At 39.1% G+C, this 24,593-nt stretch overlaps 2 protein-coding genes across 3 annotated transcripts in view; one reads left to right on the top strand and one right to left on the bottom strand.

The window, feature by feature from the left end:
- The window catches only part of ERICH5 (glutamate rich 5), a 10,870-nt gene extending 3,340 nt beyond the window's left edge, over window positions 1-7,530 (top strand). The window contains exons 2-4 of one of the 2 annotated variants that reach the window (XM_044424108.1): window positions 2,307-2,780; window positions 4,095-4,202; window positions 6,343-7,530. In XM_044424108.1, coding sequence (XP_044280043.1) covers window positions 2,307-2,780; window positions 4,095-4,202; window positions 6,343-6,365 — 605 coding nt within the window. In that variant the 3' untranslated portion in view covers window positions 6,366-7,530. Of the gene's footprint in view, window positions 1-2,306; window positions 2,811-4,094; window positions 4,203-6,342 lie in introns of both variants that reach the window. The other variant, XM_044424107.1, reaches the window with a different exon arrangement.
- A 772-nt stretch (window positions 7,531-8,302) lies between these two features.
- Window positions 8,303-24,466, bottom strand: RIDA (reactive intermediate imine deaminase A homolog). The gene is made up of 6 exons (XM_044424110.1): window positions 24,273-24,466; window positions 15,694-15,799; window positions 14,691-14,745; window positions 13,269-13,337; window positions 11,270-11,325; window positions 8,303-8,963 (listed from the first exon to the last, which is right to left on the bottom strand). Exons 1-6 carry the CDS (start codon window positions 24,335-24,337, stop codon window positions 8,895-8,897), a joined length of 420 nt encoding a protein of 139 aa, XP_044280045.1. The 5' UTR covers window positions 24,338-24,466; the 3' UTR covers window positions 8,303-8,894.
- Window positions 24,467-24,593: the final 127 nt, after the last annotated feature.

Below are 24,593 nucleotides of genomic sequence, written 5' to 3'. Positions count from 1 at the left end.
GGTTGCAACTGACTCAAAGAAGAGATTTTGCAAATGAAGTATAGGTATCTTCAGGACCGATTAGAGCACTTGCAGTACTTCACACAGCCCATGCATAAAATATAGAATGTTCTCCTGCAAGATAGGGTGATGTTTGCCAACTTGGATGCCTTTAAAAGGGGCAAATGTATGGAGGAGAAGGCCGTCAGTGGTTGCTAACTATGGTGACTATATAGTAACTACAGTGACCTGGTTCATACATTCAAAGTAAACCACATGAATATTTAAGTGGCACATGCCAAAGGTGATTTTCATAATCACTACTCAGGTGTAGTTTATCATGTCATCCAAGTCCAGATGGTATGGTTTGTTGGATGGAGAAAAAGCTCCACAATAACCCTTTGGTGTAGGGTTATTGGAGGTTTGATTCCCATGCCTGGTATATGCTGCAGCTTAAATACAGCGGGTTATTTAATATGATGATTTAAGGAGGCACTTGTCAAGACTATTTTGGGTGGGATTCTGTCCCTGCCTTAGCTCATTTATGTTTGCTGGGGTGGGCAGGGAAGGCAACATGTTCATACTGACTACCACATTTCTATTCTTATGCTATAAAATACTAATTGTCACTTGCTTGTAACATTCTCCATGCTAAAAAAAAAAAAAAACCCAGAAAACTTCATCCCATAATTAGTGAAATAGCTGTGATCATTAAATGCAAGAATCAGTGAATAAAAGTGCATGTGTTGCATGTGATTTATTAAAGAAAAGTTATTAATTGCAAAGGACATCAGTTTTAAACCAAGAGAGTGTATTGTACTATGTTGAAAAATTAGATAAGGTTAAATTAAACAAGTTCAAAGTCTGTTGATATTGGGGAAGATCCAGTTATAAAAAAACACACACTTTCAAATAGGTACTGTCCCCTTCAGTTACCTGTGCTGCCTTTTGGCAGAATGTCAAAGGTATTTGTTTATATAAATGATAACATTGTCTTCCTAAAGATCAGAAATAAATGGAATGATTATATGGCATATATGCCTTCAACATTTTAAAGAATCACTCTTTGCACTGTACATATCCTGCATTTCATAGAATAGTAGAGATGGAAGGGGCCATGAAGGCCATCAGGTCCAACCTCCTGGTGTTGTAGGATACCAGTTTACACCATCCCACTCAGATGGCTGTCCAGTTTCTTTTTGAATATCTTTAGTGTGGGAGAGCCCACCACCTCTCTAGGCAGCTGGTCCCACTGTTGTATTGCTCTGACAGTGAGGAAACCTTTCCTGATATCTAGCTTGAACCCTGGTGGTCTCAACTTGATTCTGTGTCCTACACTCTGGTATCAGCAAGAAGAGATTTTGACCTTCCTCTTTGTGGTAGCCTTTGAGATACTTACAGAGTGACACCATGTTCCCCTCAGTCTTCTCAAGGATGAACATGCCCAGTTCTCTCAATCTCTCCTCTTAGGGCAGTGTTTCCAAACCCTGGGTCATTTTTGTTGCCCTCTTCTGGACCCTTTCTAATTTTTCTGCTGGACAGCAAGATTTGTAAAACATCCTTTTTCAGCTAGTACATTTAGTGGTAACCCTGTTTTTCGAGTGTTGAAGAAATGCATGTTACAAGGAATGATTCAGATGTTCTCTGGTATGAGTATAAAGTTATGTTTATGGAAGAACAGTATGTAAAAGTGGAATATAAACTTAAGATTTGCAGATCTACTGTATAGATCAGGGCATTGAAACTGATAGACAAATATGGTACATCAAATGCATAAAGTACAAGTAAAATCATTTTGCTAAAATTTTGCTTCTGCCTCTTAATATAGCCCACAAGAGCTTTTATTAAGAAAGAGCCTTTTGTGGACTAATAAAAGTCCCTTGAAAGTTTCGTATTCCAGAAAAATGAAAAACATAAAGTACAGTAACCTGGTTTGCAGATATGAGCAGCCCATGGGTTAAGCAACCAATAAGCTGTCAAGGATTAGGGGAAAAGAGTACTTGCCTCCTGAGTACCCACCATTTCTGCACCCATGGCATGTTGAGTGTGATGTGTGAACCCGGAGCAATTAATTTATGGTTTGTTGCTTGGTTAACCACTGGGATGAATAAACTGCCCCTTAATCTATTGATTTAGGTTTGCATGTCACAGTCGAAAACCTATAAATGGGTCAATCATAAGTTGCTGAATAAAAGTAGAAATGACTGGCATATTGTCTCCTGCTTGTTCATAACATGTCCAAATAGGCTTCCTGTCGCCTCAACTAACTTGTGTTCTTTCCCTCTCTCTTTTTAAAACAATTGCTTGTATCGACATTGCTAAATCAGATGACTTGCCTATCACAAATGAAAATGACATCATACCTGATCAGACCAAACTTGCAGCAATGGAAGAAATGGAACATGGGCCTCATGAAACAAAATTAAGCGAAGAAGATGCAGATGTTTTGATTCCAGGGATAACAAAATGTGCCCTTTCTACCTGTCAAAGAGTAGACCCTGAGGGCACAGAGCCTCACCCAGTGGCATCAGAAGAGAAGTTCATCAATAGGGAGCATTTGTCTACAGACCTTCTAGAAGCCAGCAAGCCTCAGCCTGTGGAACCATCAGAATTTGGTGAGCCTCAAGGTGTCACCAAAGTACCTGGCATTCTGCTACTAGAAACTGTACAGGATAGTAAGCCTGAATCTGTTGAATCCTCTACAAGAATGACACCTGAGCCTGGAGCGGAGGAAAGTGTGAATCTTGTAGAAGAAATTGTGAAAGAACTGCTAGTGGCTGAAGAGGAAGAGCTACCTAAGGGTAATGAACACGTTCTTGCAGATTCAGAAGGTCAGGTTCTGACCTGTACACACATTCCACTGAGTTTAATGGGTTTTTTTTTAAATTTTGGAACGTACTCACCTGAAGGCAGAACCTCTTATCCAATGGTTTTAAGCTAAGTATAGCATTTGCAAAGAATGGGCTTGGAATCAGCTGCTCATACTCAAAAGTAGTTAAGGGCTCTTCTGAATGCATGAGCTCAAAGTTACCGATTGCTACTTGCTTTGTTTTCTTGTAGTTATTTCAGGTACTCTCCCAATCACACCTCATTATTTTACACTAGACAAGACTATGGGTGGGGGAAGCAGCTCTTTGGGGCAAATTTACAAAACAGAAAGGATATGAATTCCCCTCCCCTCCCCTCTGATGGTTCTGCCCATCACTTATTCTGACATCATAACAACCAGTGATGTTTGTTTTCAATGTGTTCAGTCCAAATAACAATATGTTTGTATATAACTGTTAGTCAAAAATGTAGCACAATTGATTCAGTTTGTTGGTGTCATATTTTTGTTTAGAGTTTGTCTCTACCAATTAATAAAAGAATACATTGAAAATTTGAAAATAAGTGCATGCAACCCCATGCTGCTTGACCACAGGATCACCTGGTAACTGTTGGTATATTGCTGCTAAACATGGACGTTTCCCTTAGGTCTGAATGGCTTTTGGGCATGTTAACTGTTGCCCATAAGAATAGATTTCTGTGCCAGTTTTGTGATACAGAAAGCAGGATATCTGCCAAATAAATCATGTAGTAAAGGCAGCTGTATTTACTTAGAGAATGCTTTGTGTAGCATCCAGACCTATTCTTAGGTGAACAGAAACCCTGTTGACATGGAGCTACATATCTGAAGCCCTGAATGTAGACAGAGAAAACCCCAGCAGTAGGTTCTAGTAATATAATCCCTACCTTTCACAAGTAACTTTTCTTAAGTATGTACATATTTAAGAGCCTGAATGGCAAAGATGGTTGCAAACAAAAGCAAAACTAGGTATGCTTGTCAGCTTCTGGCAACTTGGGGTTCTCCAGATGTTAGCTTGCTATTCCCATCATTCCTAATCAACAAAACACATGCATGCTATAGGATTATGGGAGCTGTAGGCCAGCATACCTAAAGGGTGCCAGGCTAGCAAAGACCTGACAAATCCATCTACATCAGGTGAAAGTTGCTGGATGCCTTCTGTGGCTCATCTGTTTCTTTAGGACATTATGAAGGAAAACATGATTGATGAAGTGACAATGAAATACTCATTCAGTGTTTGCTGGCTTGATTACTATGGTTCCTATTCCAGGTGAGACAGGAGAAAAGATGGAAACTGAGATGCACCTTGAGATAGTAAGTGAGGGCTCTGAAACAAAAGAAGAAGAAACAGGAGAAGCTACAGTGGCAACAGAGATAGGTATGTTGATGGAGAAGTAAAAGGGTAATATATTAGCAGCTCAAACAGCTGTATTGCTATTCATAACCTTTCATTAGCAATTCCCTCCTTATTTAAATGTTTAAAGAGCATTCTGAAGGTGATTTTCTGTTAGGTGAGCACCTGTTTAGGTTTGTATAAGGGCCTGATTCACCTGACATGAAAGATTTGCCCTTCTGAACCTGGGTCTATCCTGACCTCATATAAAAGACATGCTCTTTTTTAAAATGCCATTATTACATTATTTTATGTTAATTACATCAATTGCATTGCATTTCTATACCACCCATAGTTGAAGCTCTCTGGGCAGTCTCTCTCTTCAATAGGGACAAGGGGTATATTAGTGCAGAGTCCTCCTACTTCTAACCATCCTCTCCAAAGAATTTTTCTCCTCCTCTCTGGTATCAGAGCACATCTGAAGAGAAATAACAGGGCAGAAGACAGTCGTAGTGCATGCAAGATGGTTTTAGTATTCTGTACTTCTGCAACACCCTGTTGCTATTAAAATCTGCTTTTAAAGTAAAAGCACGATTGTCTCTTCTTTGACCCTCTCTTATCCCAAGGAGCCAAGGGGATAAAATAGCCAAAAATGATGGGTTTAAAGGTATATATTTTTGGAAAATGAGGAAAACTTGTTCAATTCTATTGTTACTGTTTGCCAAATTTATTTTGGTAGTAATCAGATTACTACTGTTGCCCTGGGATTTCCATCCTTGCTCTATTCTGCTTCTTGGTTGCGAGGACTGTAATGGGCAGGCCTGAGCTCATGCATGTGGCTATTTGGAGGACAAAACAAAGTACAGGCTGCTTAGAAACAGAGGACAGAGTAAAAAGAGGGCAAAAGTGTTTGTCACTCAAGGCAGATCTAAAATTACAGCTCTTTCATTTCTTGCACTTGTACCTGATGGTAGAGATTTCCTCTGTGTGAAACGGAAGGCCCCATACTATGTTGGAAACAGGTATCTAGGATTAAAACTATACTGGAGGCAATATATTGTGCCATTTAGGGAAAAAAAGTCTGTTTCATTATTTGGAACTCCTGTTTTCATAATAGCAAGGGGGTTTTACATGCAAAAAAATATGCATGTGAAGTTAGCTTCTGGTTTTGTTTCCTTGTACTTTTCCTTTCGATTTATTGTTTTATTTCTGTGCCACCCTGCTGCCAAAGCTCTTTGGGTGGTTTGTTCTTTCTTTTGCATTTCAGAATTAAAAACAAACGTTCTGATCTCCCCCTTCTCACTTCGGTGTATGATTGTCCAAGGATGCATTTTCTCTATGACAGGAGTGCCCCAAAATTGGGAACCACAGCATCCATCAAGTGCCAAAAGGGGCAAAATTTGTTCATTCGCACTTCTTGTATTGTATTGTATTGTATTGATATCCTGCCCCTTTTCCTCTTGTGAGGAGCCCAAGGCAGTTTACATAGCTCCGTTCTATCCGGAGAGGGAGTGACCTGCCCGAGGTCACCCAGTGAGCTTCATGGCCAAGTGGGGATCAGAACCCAGGTCCTCAGTCCAGCACTCTAACCACCACACTGGTTCTCTGTCTGTAGGTGCTACAGAAAATATTTCTTCTTTTAAAATATTTTTCCCATACAAAGGGGAATCTTCTGTTTGGTACAGTTAAAACAAATGCTTATTTTTAATAGGTGTGGACTTAAAAGTTTTTACCTACAGTGATAATTTGCATAGGATAGTGTCAGTGTAGAGGTCAACCAAAAGTGTATATGATTGGATGAAACTTTGGATTTTTTTTGGTCTGGCTTTAGAAACCAGAATGCTTTTCATTTCAGACTCCTTTCTGTTTAGAATAGACTGCTTTGAATCTAGTTGTGTTTACTGTTAAACAATTGTAAAGTGGCTTCTATTTTGCACTTGTGATGATAGGATTCATCTGTTAAGCATTAATTCATCTTTCTCTGGTTAAGGTAGAATAACAATTTTTAGCCAATCTCATTCTTCCAAATAATTTTTATGCTTCCCACACTCATAGCATTTTTCTGACATATGTATTTGTAGAAGTAGCTAATTTTATACAATAAAGAACCATTCGAAGACCCATTCCTAAAATGTGTTGGTTGAAAGGTCTTTACCACTTTTTAAATAATGTTTTTGTATTGCAGAACCTACTAATAATGAAGAGTGATTCATGCCTTCTGACTGGATTCCATCACAGACCACTCAAATAACATATGTACTCCAATGTAAGAAAATCAGGGTTTGTTGGTTTGTTTTATAAAAGCTCATATGGACTTGCCACAACTGCAGAGCACTAGGGAAAAAACATTTTAGCAATTCTATTTTGGGAAGTCATGTTGCCAAGACACCACAGAAAAATTGCAATGATAAACTTTTATGTCTGCCAGAGAGTGCCTTCTGTTAGCATCTATTTAAATGAAATTATGTGTTAACAAAATATTTTTTTCCTATGCCAGAAAATTAATGTACCAAGGGTAATCTAGGGTAAGCTATACAAAACAATTTCAGTTATAGAAGCAAATTCATGTAACTTTAGATCTAACACTGAGCACATGGAGAATCTACATGGTCTAAAGAGGGAAAAATGGTTCTAGTTGAAATCTTGCAGGCTTAAGTCCAATTGCCTTAGTTCAATTCCTGTCTGTATAAATACAGTGTATTGAAGCAGAAGTATTAAGCTCATATAACCTATCCATTCACCTTTTCTGAAACTAATGAAAATAGTCATTGCAATGGTAAACACTTGTGGGGTGGGAACTAAATGAAATTATTGAACTCTGAAATTACAAGATGCAATGCTTCTTGGAAAAAAAATATCTGATATACTTCATGAGTGGCTGGCACCATAGCAAGATGCACTTGATTGCCATTGTCATGTGGTGATAACACTGTTATAGAAGGAATTCTTTAAAGGAATTAAATAACGGGTATTTAGAATTCTAACTGTATTAAGTCAGAATACTCATGACAACATGTTTCTAGTACCTGAAGTAGTAGAAATTACAACCAATCAGTTAACGATTCTAGTTTGAAATATTTATGCATTTCTGGAACTTCTATTGTATTTACTTTTATAAACTTACTAAATGAAAATATGAAAGTGAATCCTTCAAGGGTTTCTTTTAAAATCAGGACTAAATAAAGTGCAACAGATGAACAGTATAGAGAAGTTCATGTTTTAAAAAAGCCTGTCAGATGTTCAGTATGTGTTTCTACATACTCTTTAAACTATGCATCCAGTAAATTTGAGCAAAGCTTATCTTAACCATTTTGCATCTGAACCAGGAAACCTTGATTCTCTTTCAGGGTGTGTAGGGTATGGTTGGTTCTTATGCCTCTTCACAAAGTGTATAAAAATGTAACATCAAAATAAAATACTTAAGAAACATCTGTGTGATGTGGGTAATCCTATGAAGGCTGCTGAAGGAGAAGCTGAGACGGAAGAAATCCCAAAGTCTTCTCATATGTGCACTGTATGTGGCGGGCAGCTGGAGGGAAAACACCAGCTTTAGGGCTGCCATACTTTCCCTCCTGTTTCAGATGTATGCGGATGGGGGGGCAGAGAATGCAATAGTTTTGGGGCTCATTCCTGTTACCACTGTCAGAACAGCAAGGAGGTGATTTTTAGCCCTTGCACAGGGAGGCTTGGAGGGTGCTTGATATTATCAAAAGGCAAAGAGGGAAATCTGTTTTGTCCTACAGCTTCCGGGATATCTTTGTAGGAGCCATTGGAAAGCAGCCTTGGCGATATTTCTCAACCATAATAGCCTATATAGTTGTGTGTTGCTTTGTGTTTCACATCTGCTGTTATTACTTTATAGTTATACACCACTTTCCTAACTCTTGCATGGTATCCAAGACAGCTCACAAAGTCCTCATTCTGTCCTCACAACAACCCTCTTAGGTAGGCTGGGCTGAGTCTGTGAATGGCTCAAAGTCACCAACACTGAGTGGGGCCCAGAAACCAGATCTCCCAGTCCAACACTCAAACCACATTGGCTCTCCATACTGAAAATCCAAACACACTTTTATGCTAAGCAAATTAAAAACCTCACATATGACATTTCATGTAGCCAGTTTATAATTTAACATTCTGCAAAAGAGTCTTATTAAAGATTTATTTCTGGCAAGTAAGGTTACTTGAAAACATGAAATACAAACTATATCCCCAAGATTGTTTTAATCTAACAGCATTTTTGTTTAGTAAATCAAATCGTGTTAGCATAGACAACCCTATTAACTTATCAATATTTATCTGTAGTAATCTATTTTAAAGGTGCAGTTTTGGCTGGTGTGGTACACAGAATGCTATCTTTATTCCTAAATATCATAGAAACTGCTTATTAAATTTTTCTTTATTAACTTGTTCACAGTCTCATTCACTGTCTCCCGCAAAATAGGATGTTCTAAGCAACTTGTCAGTTCTGTGATGAGTCTCATACATTTTTTTATTTATTAAACTTATATATTGGCCCAAGGGTCAATACCCATACCAAATCCTGCATTGTTTTACCACTATAACAACAAGGTGGGATAAGAGTGAGCAAGCATGAGAGTGTGTGCACAGAAACACACAAACACTTGCCAAAAGTCCTCGTTTTCATTTCTGAAATAGGCTTCTTTTTGGAGAGAAGCCAGTGGGCAGAAGTAAGAAAGAAGTGAGACTGAACTGGAAAAATGCCTAGCATTACTAGACTTATAGGTTTGCTGAGGCAACTTGGAGAGGTCCCTGGATGGCAACAGCTTCAATCTCAACACGTGCACCCTGTAAGAAAAATGTCAAACATATTAGAAACTCAGTGCTGAACAGTTACTTTGCTTTTTACCAGAACCTCAATATCTATCAGCCAAAGCCTGGTGAAAAAACAGATTTAGGGCTTTTCTTCTTGAGTAGTTTAACCCTCCCCTTCTTTCTGAGGCCTCTGCTTCTGGATTCTGTTTTTCCAAGGGGTTTTCATTCTTTGACTGTGTATTATACAACCACAAGGTGATGCTGTGGTATACTGGACTTGCATGAAAACAAAGATTTTAATGCTACCATTTCCAGATAATGCTGCACATTCTTTCAAAGCAGTGGAAATGGTTGCAAAAAATGGAAGAGCTCCTCAAGGATGGTTAGGTTAGGTACCTGCAAACTACCAGGCACACCTTGTGGGGGAAAGCTGTTAGAATTAATTCAGAGTCTGGAAACATGCTCCACGTACCAGAAATGAGCAGAGCTGACAGTCTCAACACACAAGAGTTTACTGATTACCCCAAGGTTTTTTCATTTTAACAATTTAATTTAGGATGGGGTGGTCCTGTTGCTACTGGTAATGCAGTTTGGAGTCAGGAACCTTAGTTTGTCTTCCTCAACCTGGTCCCCTCCAGAAGTTTTTGACTTCAACTTCCAGCGTTCCTGATTATTGCTATGTGCACAAAGAAACTGAAGTTCAGTCCAAGCAAGACTGAGGTCCTGGTGGTTGGTGGTTTCTCTGTCCTGATGGGGGAAGCACAACTGGAAAGATAGGGCCACCTCCTGAAGGAGCAGGTATGCAACTCTGGGCTGCTTCATCATTATCTTTGGAGGCTCAAGTTGCTTCCGTGACCACTCAGCTTCAGCTGCAACCCTGCCTGGATGGTGATAACCTGGTGTCAGTGGTCTATGCTTTGGTAACACAGTACGTTGCATGTTGGGTTACCCTTAAGGACAGTCTGGAGAGACAATCTCTCAGAACAGCTTCAGAGGTTCTTCCCTCTACGTACCTCCAGGAGTTTAGGAATGGGCCTTTTCTGTGGTAGCCCCATGGTTATGGACTGGTCTCCCTAAAGCTTTCCCACCATCAACGATCCTTTACTGGCACATTACAAAGACACTTTTTCCCTGGGCACTGGAACATTAATTGTGGCCCCACTGCTGTGTTCATTCTAGAGAGGATCTAGGGAGAGAGTTTTGTGTTATGTGACTGAACAATTCTTTTTGGATTGTACTGTTTTAGATTATGCTTTTATGGTATTTTATTTTGCTGATTATGGTTCATTGATTTGGGGGTTTTCTCTCAATTACTGAATTCTATTATTTGTGCATGGAAATTTCATTGAGACTCCTTTTTTGCACAGGAGGTGATGCATCCATTTAATAAACAACAATAGCAGCACAGCCTACTTAAAAGACATCTATATATCCGAGTAGCTGCCTTGATTAAAATGGGATGGACTCTGTATACACAGGAGCCTCATGTGCTCAAAACAAATGCCTAGATCAGGATGCTAAGGGAAACACGGCCCTATATTAATTGTGGGTATTTCCAATCTCTTATCTCCACCTCTTCAATGTAATATCTTGGCAGACATTATGGAACTAAATCCACAACCTACTCTGGACTAATTTAGTTTACTATGGCATGCCTGCTGCTCTTCCAACACTAATGAACAGTTGAAATACAGTTGTACATCTATAATTTTAAACACTGTGTTTAAAATGCAATGATTAAGCCATACATTTTGGTACTATAAGGAGGTGAATTTATAAAACAAGGAGCCTGGGATACATCATAACGTATTTTTGGGGAACTATAGCTTACCTCAAGTGATGTACTCTACTCCCAGGCATTTAAGGGAGCAAGATGGAACACATCAGCTGTATCAACAGATCTAGTATTTACTGATGTTTTAGTCGTTTAAGCAGTTTTATATTTTGTATATTGGATGTTTTGTTTTATTGTATCTGTATTTTTATTGCCATTCATTTTTACTATTATGCTTATATTTATTCATTGTTGTGAGAGCTTCAGCTAAAGGATGGTACAGAAATTAATAATAATGTACACATAATTAGTAAATTGCAGCCAAATGAAATGAAAAAGATACAATCTGATGATTCTATGCAAAGCTTAAATTGATGCAAGTACATTAACTGTTCAGAAAAACAATGACATTATTGCTACTGTGCTAATCTTAAATATGCTTATAGTTTATGTGGAATATTATCATACATTTCACTCCTTATATTTCATGGCTATTTGGCTTCACTGGTTCCAGTTTTTTCCCTCTGTCCATGTACAATCTGCTGAAAAGAAAATTTGCACTTACTTTTGGAAGAGCAGCAACCTGGTAAGCCGCTCTGGCTGGAAAGTTGCACTTGAAAACTAGATGAAGAGGAGATGACAGATAATTCCATGAATATATTAAGCAAAATCAAGGTATTTACAGGTTTCATAATTCAGATGTTCTTAATATAAAGCCTCATAATTCAGATGTTCTTAATATAAAGCTTCCAGGCAGGCTTTAGTTCTGCTCAGAAACTTCAGGTGATGGAAGTTACAAACCTTGTGGTACAATATACAGGTGGAGAATGTGTTTTGTAGGTAAAGGTACAATCCTATGCATGTTTAGACAGGAAAACAGACCTACAACTTCCAATATGCCCCAGCCAAACTGATGCTGGGGTAAAAAAATAAATCACATTTTGGAGTTTATCTGGGAGACTTGAATTTAGCCATCCAGTTATGAAAATAAAGCTTTAATTGAAAAACCCTATCTATGTTTGTGTGCCCAGGATGCTGTAGGATTGTTTAGGAAACACTATTATATGGGTTGGATCCAAGGAAACAAGACAAAATAATAATTCACAAACATTTTCATAAAAGCCCAATGGGGTTCTATACTGCTGTAAAATGTTAAAGGAACAGAGGTATAACAATCTTTTAAATAAATCAACATACTGATGCACTCTTTCTCCCAACTGTGAAACTCTAGCACAACCATTACTGGATTTAGTTTAACTTTTCTCATGCAATTCTCTCGAATGACTTGTAAAACAGCCTTATGTAAACAGAAGGTATGGAAAAGCACCCTTCAGATTCAACCAAACCTCCTCATAACCCTACGAGACAGGCTAGGCTGGGAGCCTGAGGTTGCTCAAGTAGATTAATGGCTAAGTAGTGATTTGAACATGGCTCTCCAGAGTCCTAGGGCAAAGCAAATTCAGAATATGGGCTTTTGAAGCAGAACAATCCATCACAATTATTCATTGTCAATCCTGATCTTCCCCGTCCCTTTCTTATACCTCTTGGAGGAAACCACCTCACTTCACTTTTGTACAGGGCAAACCCTGCAGTCGGTAGTATAAAAATGTTCTTTTTTTAACCCATTTTAATTTTTTTAAGACAAAAAAACATAAATACAATACATCATAACAATAATATAACAAAAACACAATAATAAAAGGTAAATGATAAAGTGTCCCCACCACCCAGAGACCAATGCTACCACCATTCACATACTATAACAATAATATATATACTTCAATTATTGAAGTCCCTTCTCCGGGAACCCTCCATGAAAGAAATTAGGAGAGTAAGTACCCGGAGGAGGGCTTTCTCTGCGGTGGCACCCAACCTATGGAATTCACTCCCCAAAGAGGTCCGCCTGGCACCGTCGTTACTGGTTTTTTGGCGCCAGGTAAAGACCTTTTTATTTAAACATCATTTCAATTGTTAAAACATATGATCTGGCCAGGGCAACTTCTTCTTCCTTCTCTTTCTCCTCCTATATTTTTATTTTATACTGATAATTTTAATTTAATTTTTGTAAATCAATGTATTCTTTGTATTTTTATATTTAATGGTAATTTATTACGTACTATTGTATTTCAATGTATTTTATCATGTTGTAAGCCGCCCCGAGGTTTCGGCAAGGGGCAGCATAGAAATGCTATAATAATAATAATAATAATAATAATAATAATAATAATATTTCCATATCCCCTCCAGAAGTTCATATAATCTTGACTGGGTTTACAGCCTTTGCCTTCTATCAGTACTGCTTTTACAAAATCTTCCCAGATTTCATTATATTTATTTGCTTTCATGAACCCTCTTTTAATTTTTATTTCTGTCATCAGTTTATCATTAATTACTATGTTCCATATTTCATTCTACCATTCATGCCTTTGCAAAACCCAATTCTGTTTCCAATATTTAACTTTCACTAGCCTAACTATCATTATCATACTTACAATCAATTCTTGCTTAGCTTCATTTGTATCTTGGGTAGTATAAAAGTTTTATGCAGTGCTAGGAGTACTTACATTGCTTGTAGACTTCATTAATATCATCAAAATCGTTCATGTCAACCATCAGCACGGTAGTCTTTACCACTAGAAGTTAGAAAGCACTTTTATAAATTAAGTTCCAGATGAACAAGCTGTAAAAATGTAATGATGATGTTTCAGTCTGCCCTCATCTGTACAACTGGGCTTCAGTTTGCTCATTCACTGAGTAAACCTGCAAAGATTGTACTGTAAGACAAGAATTAATTTTATTTCTTATTGTGTGAAGGTGAAAAACTTGGAAGCAACCTGTGGTTGTAGGGCTGGTTGCATCAACTTCTAATTTCCCTAAAGCAGAAATAGGAAACCTGCTGCCTTCTATAAATTCTGGACAACACCCTTAATCCCTGTCCAGCTGGTTGGGGCTAATAGGAGGTGTAGTTCAAAGTACCAGATTGTCTATCTTTGCTTTAATTAATTATTGATTTATTGCCTTTATATACTGTTCAACAGTCATACAAGGCTCCCAGAACAGTTTACCCCCCTCCCAAAAGGTAAAGTAATATAATAGTAAAATGTGCTTCTGTTTGGGGTAAACCTTCCTGCTTTCCAATACTGCACAGGAAACCTTAATGAGTCTCATGTTTATTATCCCTAAACTCCTCCTGTGTAATAACCCACTGACTCAGCAAGTACAACAACACTCCATGAAAACCTCCTGATTTTTCCTGCCCACAGCCAGCACTACTCTGGAACTTAGCTCATAAACCCAAGAGTGCCCTAAGCTTCCATCTCAGTGAAGTATGCTCCAAAACGTTCCTGGGATATCCCAGACCCCAGTTCCCAGTCACTGTAGACTTCTTGCATCCCATCAACTCATGTCTAGTGCATCCAAGAACACCACTGTTTTAGTAAGTCCACTACACTGCCTACATTCAAAGCTGGAATAGCCTGCTGCAGGGTATAAGTGAACAAAGACAAAAGAGAGGGAATGGTAACTATAAAAAGAACAGAAGTCTCAGGTTTTGCTTGTGTTTCGCAAGATGTATGGTTTCGACTTCCATTTCCCAGGTATAAGAATCTTGTTTATTTCTGTACAGCTCATACAATGTAGAGCTGAGCAGTTGCTCCCGATGAGTCAGCTTGCCAGAATCAGGGAATTAGTTCAAAAGAGCCTAAAAATGGAAGTAACACTTTAAGAAGGAGAACATGGGAAACCTTCAAAATCCTAGGTCCACAGAATGGAGGTCTGAAAACATGCTTGTATCAAACAGAGGTTTTATGAACTTAATGTACCTCTACCAAAAACTGGTAGAACCTGAAAAAAGAAAAGGAAAAAAAGATAAACTGTAAACATCAAAAAAGGGGAACGGTCTTGGTTCCAAAGCTGCAGATATTTGGCAGTTCTTTCTCACAAAAGAAAAAATGCTTTGTCATTTGCTTTAGTGTACATTTACTCACCATTATCTTGGTTACAGTCAGCAGCTTTCAGAATTTCCCCAATATTTTGAAGGGCCTAATGATAAACATATAAATGAGTTCTAGTTATTTATTTGGGTTTCCCACCGAGCTCCTTGGACTCAAAGCAAAGAAGCAAGTATGCAAGCTTGTACAATGCTATGTAAACATATCACATAGCATAACAAAAATCAGCTATTTATGATGAAATAAACCTAAATTGAAGAAAATGTTCAAGCACCAAATGGCTGGTCCAAAGATACCCATTTAAGCACCATTAAGTTCAACAGACAGTGTGACTAACTTTCTCTGGATTGAGACCTAAGCCTAGGAATGCATGATAATGGCACAACTACTATTTCTGTTGTGTCCGATGGGCACATCCACATGGGAGTTCCCAGTTCTTCTGCTTAGCAAAGTAACCCAGAATTGGGAATGCAGACATTGTCCTGAAAGAGTATGTGCCCTTGCCCCTAGCATCTACCTGTGAAGGGCACCCAGATCTGCAAGAATCCCCCATTAACTTTGCGGCTAATTGGCTGTCATGTAGATGGATCCAACCCATACATTCAGTGTGGAGTCATTTCAAGCCTTCCAGGCACATCCTTAAAACAGGGATATGCAAACTCAGCCATTCAGACCAGATCCAGCCTTCTTGGGTCTCAATTTAGCTCCCTTGAGTTCCCAGAGGGACCCTTTCTCCCAACCACTGATCTTCTGGTGGTTTCCCAGATTTTGAGCCATTTTTATTCTCATTGTAAAAGCTTGCAATGCTTATCCTTAGGCTTATTGGCAAGGAGAGCTTTAAGCTAAAATATGCTGGCATCTGTGGTACTTTCAGTCTTGCTGCAGCCCTCGCCCACCACTGGAATGGGCCCTTTCAAAGCTCCTCCAAAAGGAAATTCAGCTATCAGGCTGAAAGAGGAGCTGCACCCCATGTTAACAGTTCATGCATGCGACATGAAAATTGGCCTCAGATGCACTAGGAGAATAAGTCATGTTTCACCTGTTTAGCTTGTTCCTTTGCTCCTCCAAGCACAAGTTGCCCGTTTGAGGGATCCATGCCTAGCTGTCCTGCGATATACATGGTCCGGTCTACCAACACTGCTTGACTATGGTTGAGCAGTACAGCCAAAGAAGGGAAAGAGGTCGGGTGAGGGGGACACAATAAGAAAGAGATTTAATGCCTGGCTATGTTAAAACTTTTTGCATTTTCTTTTGGAAATTGCTTTATTTCACAATAGTTTCCCATCCACAATGTAGAAGTGAGGCAAGCAACTTCTCCAGCTGCTAAGAATGCCTGATACGTGGACTTTAAAAATATGCGAAGGGAAAAGAGAACTGCAGATGGCAATGTGGATTTTACAGAAAATTCTCCAAAAATTATTCCAGTGTAGATCATGCTAATTTTCATTTGGTAATTTGAAAATGTCTGATGTTCTAGAGGGCAGTGCCCACAGGAACCCATGAACTTAAAATAAAAATACTTTTTTAAAGTATATGCACACACATTTGTATATATTCATACAAGTTAATATAGATGAAATCCATACAACTTTCTAGCAAGCATACGTAAACTTTAATGAGCAGACCAAATATCCAAATAACTATCTGTTTGAAAGTAGTATCTATATGCCACCCCTTCAAATATTGAAAGCACTATAAAATTCACAAAGCACTGGAGACAAGTGTATATCCTTTCAATATTATGTCTTTTTTCATCAGTCAAAAGGATGTGGAGGATCCATTTATGCTGACTATTTGTTACTTCCCTTCAAGAAGGTAAACCATCTGAAAAAGAAGGTGCATCTGTGCCACAGAACAGCTGATTGGGGTTGACTGCTGGACTAGCCCTTTGCCTAAGCTGAAAGTACTTACCAGCAGGAACACCCTTCTGTTTTTAGTTTTGTTTTTGTAAGTGTGTTTCCATTTACTTGATTGTAACAGTTTGCAACAGAGTGTTAACAGAAGTGCTGCAGCTGGATTGGGCTAGGCTATGGCCTCCTCTGTGCCTGGACTAGCTCTGGAAGAGGCCATAAAGACCCAGCCCTCCTGTGGTTGGTACAAAAGAGGGGCATTAAAGTGATTGCCCCTTTGGGAGAAACTAATTCAGGGTGGGAGTAATACAAGGGCAAGGGGACACCCAAACATCTTGCTTGGTTTGGCTGTTCGTCTTGGTTCTTGATAGGGCCTGTGTTTATGTGTGTTTATGTCTTAGACTCTAGAGGAAGAACGTGGTGCCAAGTGGGGAGACCCAGTGCAGTGATGAGCAGAGGAGAATATGGCATTGGGAGAGAGCTGGAGTTACAGCCAGCTATGAGATGCACTGTGCCTCCTCGTATCTGCAGGTTTGGTGGTTGCCTTACCAACCTGCCCTCAGATTTCTGGATGCTGCTTTTAAATGCCTAGATAGGACAAAACAAGACCTCCCTCATCCATGAGGAGGCCAATCGGGCATGCATAGCCAAGACCTGGGTGAGTAAACAAGGAGGAATCAGTCTCTACCAGTTGTATCCACCAGCATGCTTGGTTCAGTACCAGGGGAGAAAAGAGGATGAGCTATGCAGGGAGTTATAAGCCTTGTGTCTGTCTAAACTTGCACAGGATTGCAGCTTTAGAGACCGCTGGAAGAAGAAGCATTGAACATTTGCTTTGACAGTACAGAGTAGTGATTAGTGAGCTGGACTGGGACCCATGATGCCCACTGGGCCAGTCACTGATTCTGAGCTGAATCTAGGTTGTTGTGAAGGTAAAATGAAGTGGCCTATATGAGCCACTGTGGGTTACTTGCAAGAGGGAAAAAATACATCCATGACAACATAAGCTTATTCATTATTAATTACTCAACTTGACTCCCAGGCACCAAACACATCTCCTGCTACATTGGAAACTTAAGCTGAGCAGAAGTATTCTGTTTGAAGAAGACAGCAGGTTGGGAGAAGGCTGATTTAGTGAGATGTGAAATTCTGGGGAGACCAGTTTCATTCACGTGTTTCACTTGCCCTGGGTTGATTTTGAGAAGAAATTCAGAAGCTTTTGCTTAACTATAGTCCAATAGCATGACTACAACTATCTTCAAAGAATCAACTTCATAACATTGTTATGAAGCTGGCTTGTCTGAATTGAACATATAGTTACCATTAACATCATGGATTCAGACAGAATAGCAAGCCATGATTAATCCAAAGAGGGAGTTTCCAGACTCCTCCTCCCAGCCATGTGGGGGCAAGAGTGGGGAATAGGGAATATATAAGCTCAAGGAGAGGCTAGGGTTTGTTGAAGTTTGGCAACCAACCCATATTTCAGTGTGGCATTCAAATGCAATGTTATTTGAACAATCATAGGCCTTCCCATGGGTCTGTTATGTTATGTCAGAAGTGATTAACCACCCTTGAGCTCATCTTCCCCAAATCAAAAATAAAGTTCTAAATCCAACCCCAAGTATCAACATTGTCATATTAAATGCTCAGACTTTGATCTGAGGCAACACTATTATTTAATTTCTATAGTGCCTAATAGCCAAGACTCTCTTTTACTTGCAGTGAAAACATGTATTTGGGGAGGGAACATGTCTTTGTGATATCATCCATCCTATAAAAATGATTAAAGTGTTCCAACTTCCATTTTATTTATTTACTTACCATTTAAGAACAAATATATCACATTTAAATCTATGTGTTGGCAGGGGGAAGAACTTATTTTTCTTACTGTATGAGCAAAAAAAATCTGGAATCCATTGGATGCTTGAAGGTTTTCAGTATGGTCTGTCATAACATCATACTCAGTCTCTTTTGTATATCCTGAGGAAAGTTTTTGACAAATATTGCCATCTATCTATGTTCCTAATTTGTATGTACAATATGCTAAATTGTATAAAATCAGACATTTTGGGTTTAACATAGTTAATTTCAATCAGTATGTCAATTTTCTGACATTACTATTTGTCACAATTCTATGTGTACCAAGATTTCAGTGCTAGTACTTTGAAGTTTTCCTGCCATCAGCATAAACACAACAAATTCCTTGGATGTTCCATTTGCATTTTGTTCTTCCCATATTATTAGGTTGAGTTCAGGTTACTCTTGTGATAGCATCTTCAATTCAAGTATTCCATTCCATACATTTATTACTTAATAGTTTTTGCATCTGTATTTAAATCCTGCATCCATAAATTAAACTATAAGAAAATGAAAACCTGAGTTTCCCCCTCCTTGAATATGACAAATGAATTGGGAAAGAATGCCAACAGGGGTGTTACCCCAGTTAAAAGGCTACAGACCTGCAAAGTGCTAGTAACATGCTTATTTTTTACTGGCCTCTTAAAATGAGCTATTTTAAAAGACTGAGGTCAGACAAAATTTGTATGGGAAATCCTGGAATTAACAAAGATGCCATGCATTGGTATAATGTTACCCCTCCAATCTGTAATGGTGCTTTACCTAGCCAATCCTCCAATCTGTAAATATGTAGATTTGGTGCACACAGAGTGAAAACTTTGAATAAATTTTGAAAAACATCTATTTCCTTAGGTAAGCATAATAAAATTAAAAATGAAGGAAGCTCCCTTATCATACCAAGTCAAATCATTTGTATTTCTAGCCCAGTAAAGGTAGTTTAATTGTGCACTGTCTCAGGCTACAGGTCTTAACCACTGCTTGCTACTGGATAGGAGTGTCAAAGCCTGAAACTAGAACTTGCAGTGTGCAAAGCAGGTGCCCTGTTTCTAAGCTGTGGCCCACCTGGGGTATTCCAAATTCATGGAAGCCTTTTCAAGAATGGGTGATTTATGATTTGCACCTCATGCATGATGATGAGTTTCTCTAAAACACTTTCAGATGAGAAGCAACCAACTTTGGCTGCAGTCCCATAAACACCAGTTCAGAGCAGACTTGTATATCATAGTACTGTTGGGCTTTAACATCTAGCTCAAATATGTTGAAAAGATTACACAGGAGGGAATACCACTCCGTTTCTATCAATTGATGTTTAAGGAATGCTCACAACATCTAATCCCACCTAATTCTATTACTATTCTTGTTACTTGCTGTCAAGTCCTTTCTGGCTTATGGCAACTTTATGAATAAATGCCCTCCAAGGTGCCCTCTCCTTGACTGCCCTGCTCAGCTCTTGTAAACTCAAGGTTGTGGTTTCCTTTATGGACCTGAGCCATCACATAATTGGTCTTCCTTGTCTTCTCCTGCCTTAGACTTTCCCTACCATTATTATCTCACAATACCATTACTGTATCCCCCAGCAAGTCTTGCCTTCTCATCATGTGTCTGAAATACAAACCGTCAGTTTCATAGTTTTTGCTTCCAGGAAAAGGTCTGGCTTGAATTGATTTAGAACCCACTTGTCCATTCTGTCAGTTCAGGGTGTTCGCAAAGCTCTCTTCTAAGTACAATGTTTCAAATGCATCAAGTTTCTTCATGTTAGCTTTTTTCATGTCCAGCTTTCACACCCCTGCTTTGTGAACGATTTTGCATGCCCAGTTACCATGTCAATTTCTTCACTGTTAACAGTAAAGCTCTGTAATTCTTCTGCAGTCATGGGTTTGTTTGTTTGTCTTTTGTATTCTTAGTATTCAGCTGCAGTCCAACTAAATCTTCTTTAATTTGTATGAGCAGTTGTTTCCCTTAATTGCTACTTTCTTGCCAGTAATATGGTATTATCTGCATAACTTAAATTATCTATACAGCGTATCAACTCTTCCTTCCTCTGATCCTAATGCAGGTTTGTGATATAGTCTGTCTAAAGATTGAACAGATAGGGAGATAAATTGCACCCTCGCCTGATTCCTTTGCCTAAAGGAAAGGACTAAGTTTCATTATATTCTGCCCAAAGAGTAGCTTCTTGTCCATGTGCTGAGCCATATCCATTTTTTTCAGGCGCAGCCACAGCTTCTGCACCATCAAAGGTTATGCTATAAGCATAGACTGATTTTCTTCTAAAGCTGTGTGTGTGCGCGCACGCAATGTGAACTTAACTCTGCTTCCTTTTTGGAATCCACCTTGGGTATCACTTTGCTTACATGCAAAATTAGTGCAATAGTTCTACAGTTACTGTACTGCTTTTTTGAGAATTGGAAAGTATATTGCATGTTTTCAGTTTGTGGGTCATTGTTTTGTTTTTCCCACTATTGACATAGGATTTCAGTTTCTGCAGCTTAGGGTACCAATAAAACTATTCTATTTTTGGTGCCTTATTCCTTCCAAGGGCTTTCAGAGCAGTTTTTGCTTCACTTTCTAATACTGGAGGTTCTTCCTCATATAATTCCTCTTTGAGAGGGGTCTGTCATCTTTTTATCTCTTCTGTATATTGTTGCCACTTTCTCTTTATTTCATCGTGGTTGGATAGTATGTTCCCATCTTGGTATTTCACCATTCCTAACCCAGGTTTGAATTGCCCTTTGAGTTCTTCTGGGCATTTCTTTTACTTCTTTTGCTGTACTCTTCTATTTATTTTCACTGATCATTGCAATAGTTCTTTTTGTCTCTGTGTGAAAGTTGCTGAAAAGTTTCATTCAGGATTCTGACCTGGTTTCTATCACCTGCTGCTTCTCTCCTGTCATTAGCAATTATGACTGCTCCTTCTGTCATCCATCTAGGCTTTTTCTTTCTTTTTGCTAAAGTAACTCTCTTTTTGCATTCTTCCCTAATAATGTCTCTGGTTTCAGTCCAGAGTTTTAATCCAGTATTGAAAAAAATCAGTCTGCAAGCACGTCAAAGAAAATGTAATGCTTAATAAAAGCCAACATGGATTTATCAAGAATAAATCCTGTCAGACTAATTTAATCTCATTGTTTGACTGGATAATCTTCCAAACTGACAGCAGAAACACTGTGTACATAATCTACCTTGACTCTAGTAAAGCTTTTGACACAGTGCCTCATAACATCCTGATAAGCAAACTAGCAAAAAGTGGACTAGACAGAAAAACTATGAGGTTGCAAAGTTGGTTGCTAAATCAGGAACAAAGAGTGCTCATCAATTACCTTCTCAGACTGGAGAAAGGTAACTAGTGGAGTGCCCCAGGGTTCAGTCCTAGACCCAGTGCTCTTTGACATCTTTATTAATGATTTGGAAGAGGAAGTATAAGGAATGATAATTAAATTTGGAGACAATACAAAACTGGGTGGAACAGCAAACACCCTGATGATCCAGGGCAATCTTGATAAGCTTGAACACTGGGCTGAAATAACAAAATGAGATTCAATAGAGACAAATGCCAAGGCCTCCACCTAGGAAAAAGAAACCAGATGCATTGATACAAGATGGGGAATATGTAGCTCAGCAGTACTGCAAAAGAAAAAGACTGTGGAGTTATTGTGGACAACAGGCGAAATATGAGCCAACAATACAGTACAGCTACAAAAAGGGCGAAAGCTATTTTGGGATAACAAAAGTATTACATCCAAATCATGAGAAGTAATAGTTCTCCTATTTTAGAACACTGTCCAGTTCTGGGCACCAAGATTTCAGAAAGATGCAGAAAATTACAAAGGGTCCAGAAAAGGGCAACAAAAATGATCCGGGGTTTGGAAACATTGCCCAACAAAGAGAGACTGAGGGAGCTAGCTACGTTCAGCCTTGAGAAGAAAAGAATGAGCGTGAACATGAGTATTTCTCATGAGTACTTCAAGGGCTATCACAAAGAGAAAGGACAAGATTTCCTCTCGCTCATACCAGAGTGTAGGACATGCAATACACAAGTTGTGATAAAACCAGATTCAGGCTAGATATCAGGAAAATTCTCCTGTCAGAGCAATACAACAGTGGAATCTGTTGCCTAGAGAGTTCATGGGCTCTCTCACACTATAGACATTCAAAAAAGAAACTAGTCAGTCATCTGAGGGAAATGGGGTAAACTGATGTCCTACAACAGCAGGAAGTTAAGTCAGAAGTTAGCCAGATGGCCTTGGCCCCTTCCAACTCTGCTATTTTATGTTTCTGTGATTAACTTGGTTCATAGTTGACAATGAAGTTCAGTAATGCAAATCTGTTTTTTATTTGGACTTTAAATCCCTCAGAAATGTTATTTATGCTGTATGGTGGCATTTTTCTTCTGTTAGTGTTCGTTCTCAGCTTTACTCTGATTTTTCTGTAGTAATAGTAAATGGTCACTACCCCAATCTACTTCCTGGTCTTGTTCTGGCAGTCAGAAAATAGATTTTCTATCTGCTACTTTCAATTATGTAGCCTACTTGATGCTTATTGGTACAGGTATCTGATCAGCTCAAGTATTTATTTGGAAGAAACAGATTGTTGGCTTCACATAAATTTATGAATCATTCCCTTGCTTCATTTCTGACCTGTAGACCAAGTTCTCCCAAAACTACTATTTGCATCAGCAAGAGAAGATGCTACTTTAAGATAAATTGTAAAACTAGTAAGAATGTCCAATAGTTATTCTCCCTTGGTGTTTCAGTTCCTCAACATATTACTATGTTGAAATCAAGGTAATCTACCTGGACACTCTGCTCAACCTCTGAGGCCCTCCTATGAGTGCCAAATCTGAGGGAGGTCCAGAGGGTGGCAATAAGGAGTATGGCTTTCTTGGGGTGGCCCCCATCTAGGGAATACCCGCCCCGCTGCAGCCTGGCTGGCAATGAATCTGTCATCTTTTCAGCTCCAGGTTAAGACAGCTCTCTTTTCTGAGGCTTGTAACAACTTATTTGGCCACCCAGAGACTTGTGGAGGATCACCAGGTGTTCTGCAGGGTCATTTTCTCACTCTCGGTTATTCCTTGTTATTCTCTTTTTTATTATCTGTTTGAAACTTTTGAATATTTTTTCTGATTTTATATTTTTATTGTACTTTTATCATTTGTTTTTATGGTCTGTGTAAACCACCCAAAGTGCTTCAGCTATGGGGTGCTATAGAAATTAAATAACTAAAGCTGAAGACCTTGCTTTCTCCTTATTATTTATCATATCTATTAACTTGTACAAGAAACCTACCCTGCAACAGCAGTCTCAAAGCAGACCCACATAATTAATAATCCCTAAAAATTACTCATTAACTATGGTTTCAGGTTGTTGAGCAACTCAAGGCTAATTCTGTCCAAAAATAAAAGCAAAAGATAATAAACCAAAGGTAAAGGTTAATTCAGTTAGAGTTGTCAAGCATTATGAACTTCACCAAGCATGGTTTAGAAACAGAGGAATCAATAAAAAAGCATCCCAAAATAAAGAATTCCCAAACCCTAAATGGATAATTATGAATCCTATAGCTGGTCAGAAGAGAGAAACCAAGATGACATAGTAGGAGATTTGAAACAATGCTTTTATTTTAATTGCCAGAGAGGTAAGTGTTCAGTTGCGATCCTATCCACAATGACAGCCCAATCCTGTATGCCTACTCAGTAGAACACATGGATTAGATGCTTATGCAAAATCCACAGTAAGCCATAGCACCCTCCTACTCATGTTCCTCGGCCTGCAGACTTCGACGGTGGATGCAATACCAGACGTCGAGACTAGTAAGCACTGAGAGCCCTGTTGAAACCGCCCTCCCCCCACGTGAGAATGCGAATTCCGCAGGTTAACCGGCTGAGCGAAGGAATGCGTTCTGACGTTACCCGTACCTGTAAGGGCCCATCGCAGCAGGAGCCCTAGCGGTGCTAATAATTTTCTTTACTAATGTGGCCATAGCAACGACGGAAACAGCAGCTCCCCTAGACTCTTCGTAAGCTGACGAACAAAGACACAACTGCAGCCTGACGCTCCCGGCTTTTTAACTTGACCAGCCACCCCTTTTTCCCTGATCCTCCCCGAAAAACTTAACGCTCCGCCCCATCAGCTATTAAGAAGCAAACCCGGCGCGTGATTGGTTTAAGACCCTCTCCGCCCACCGTAGCCTCTCTTGTTGCGGAGGATTATGGGGGATGCAGTCTAGAGTGTAGGAA

This window comes from Varanus komodoensis, unplaced genomic scaffold, assembly GCF_004798865.1.
Source record: "Varanus komodoensis strain SLA01 unplaced genomic scaffold, ASM479886v1 scaffold14_1, whole genome shotgun sequence".
NCBI classification, from domain to species: domain Eukaryota; kingdom Metazoa; phylum Chordata; class Lepidosauria; order Squamata; family Varanidae; genus Varanus; species Varanus komodoensis.
This window is presented reverse-complemented; position numbering and strand designations above follow the sequence as displayed.

What these genes read in the sequence shown, in the direction of transcription:
- RIDA (XM_044424110.1), bottom strand. Translation starts at nt 24,337, where the DNA reads ATGGCCACATTAGTAAAGAAAATTATTAGCACCGCTAGGGCTCCTGCT. An exon ending in CAAAGGAACAAGCTAAACAG is followed by an intron (nt 14,746 to 15,693) that starts GTGAAACATGAC and finishes GTTTATCATTAG; the next exon opens with GCCCTTCAAAATATTGGGGA. An exon ending in TAATGAAGTCTACAAGCAAT is followed by an intron (nt 11,326 to 13,268) that starts GTAAGTACTCCT and finishes CTCTTCATCTAG; the next exon opens with TTTTCAAGTGCAACTTTCCA.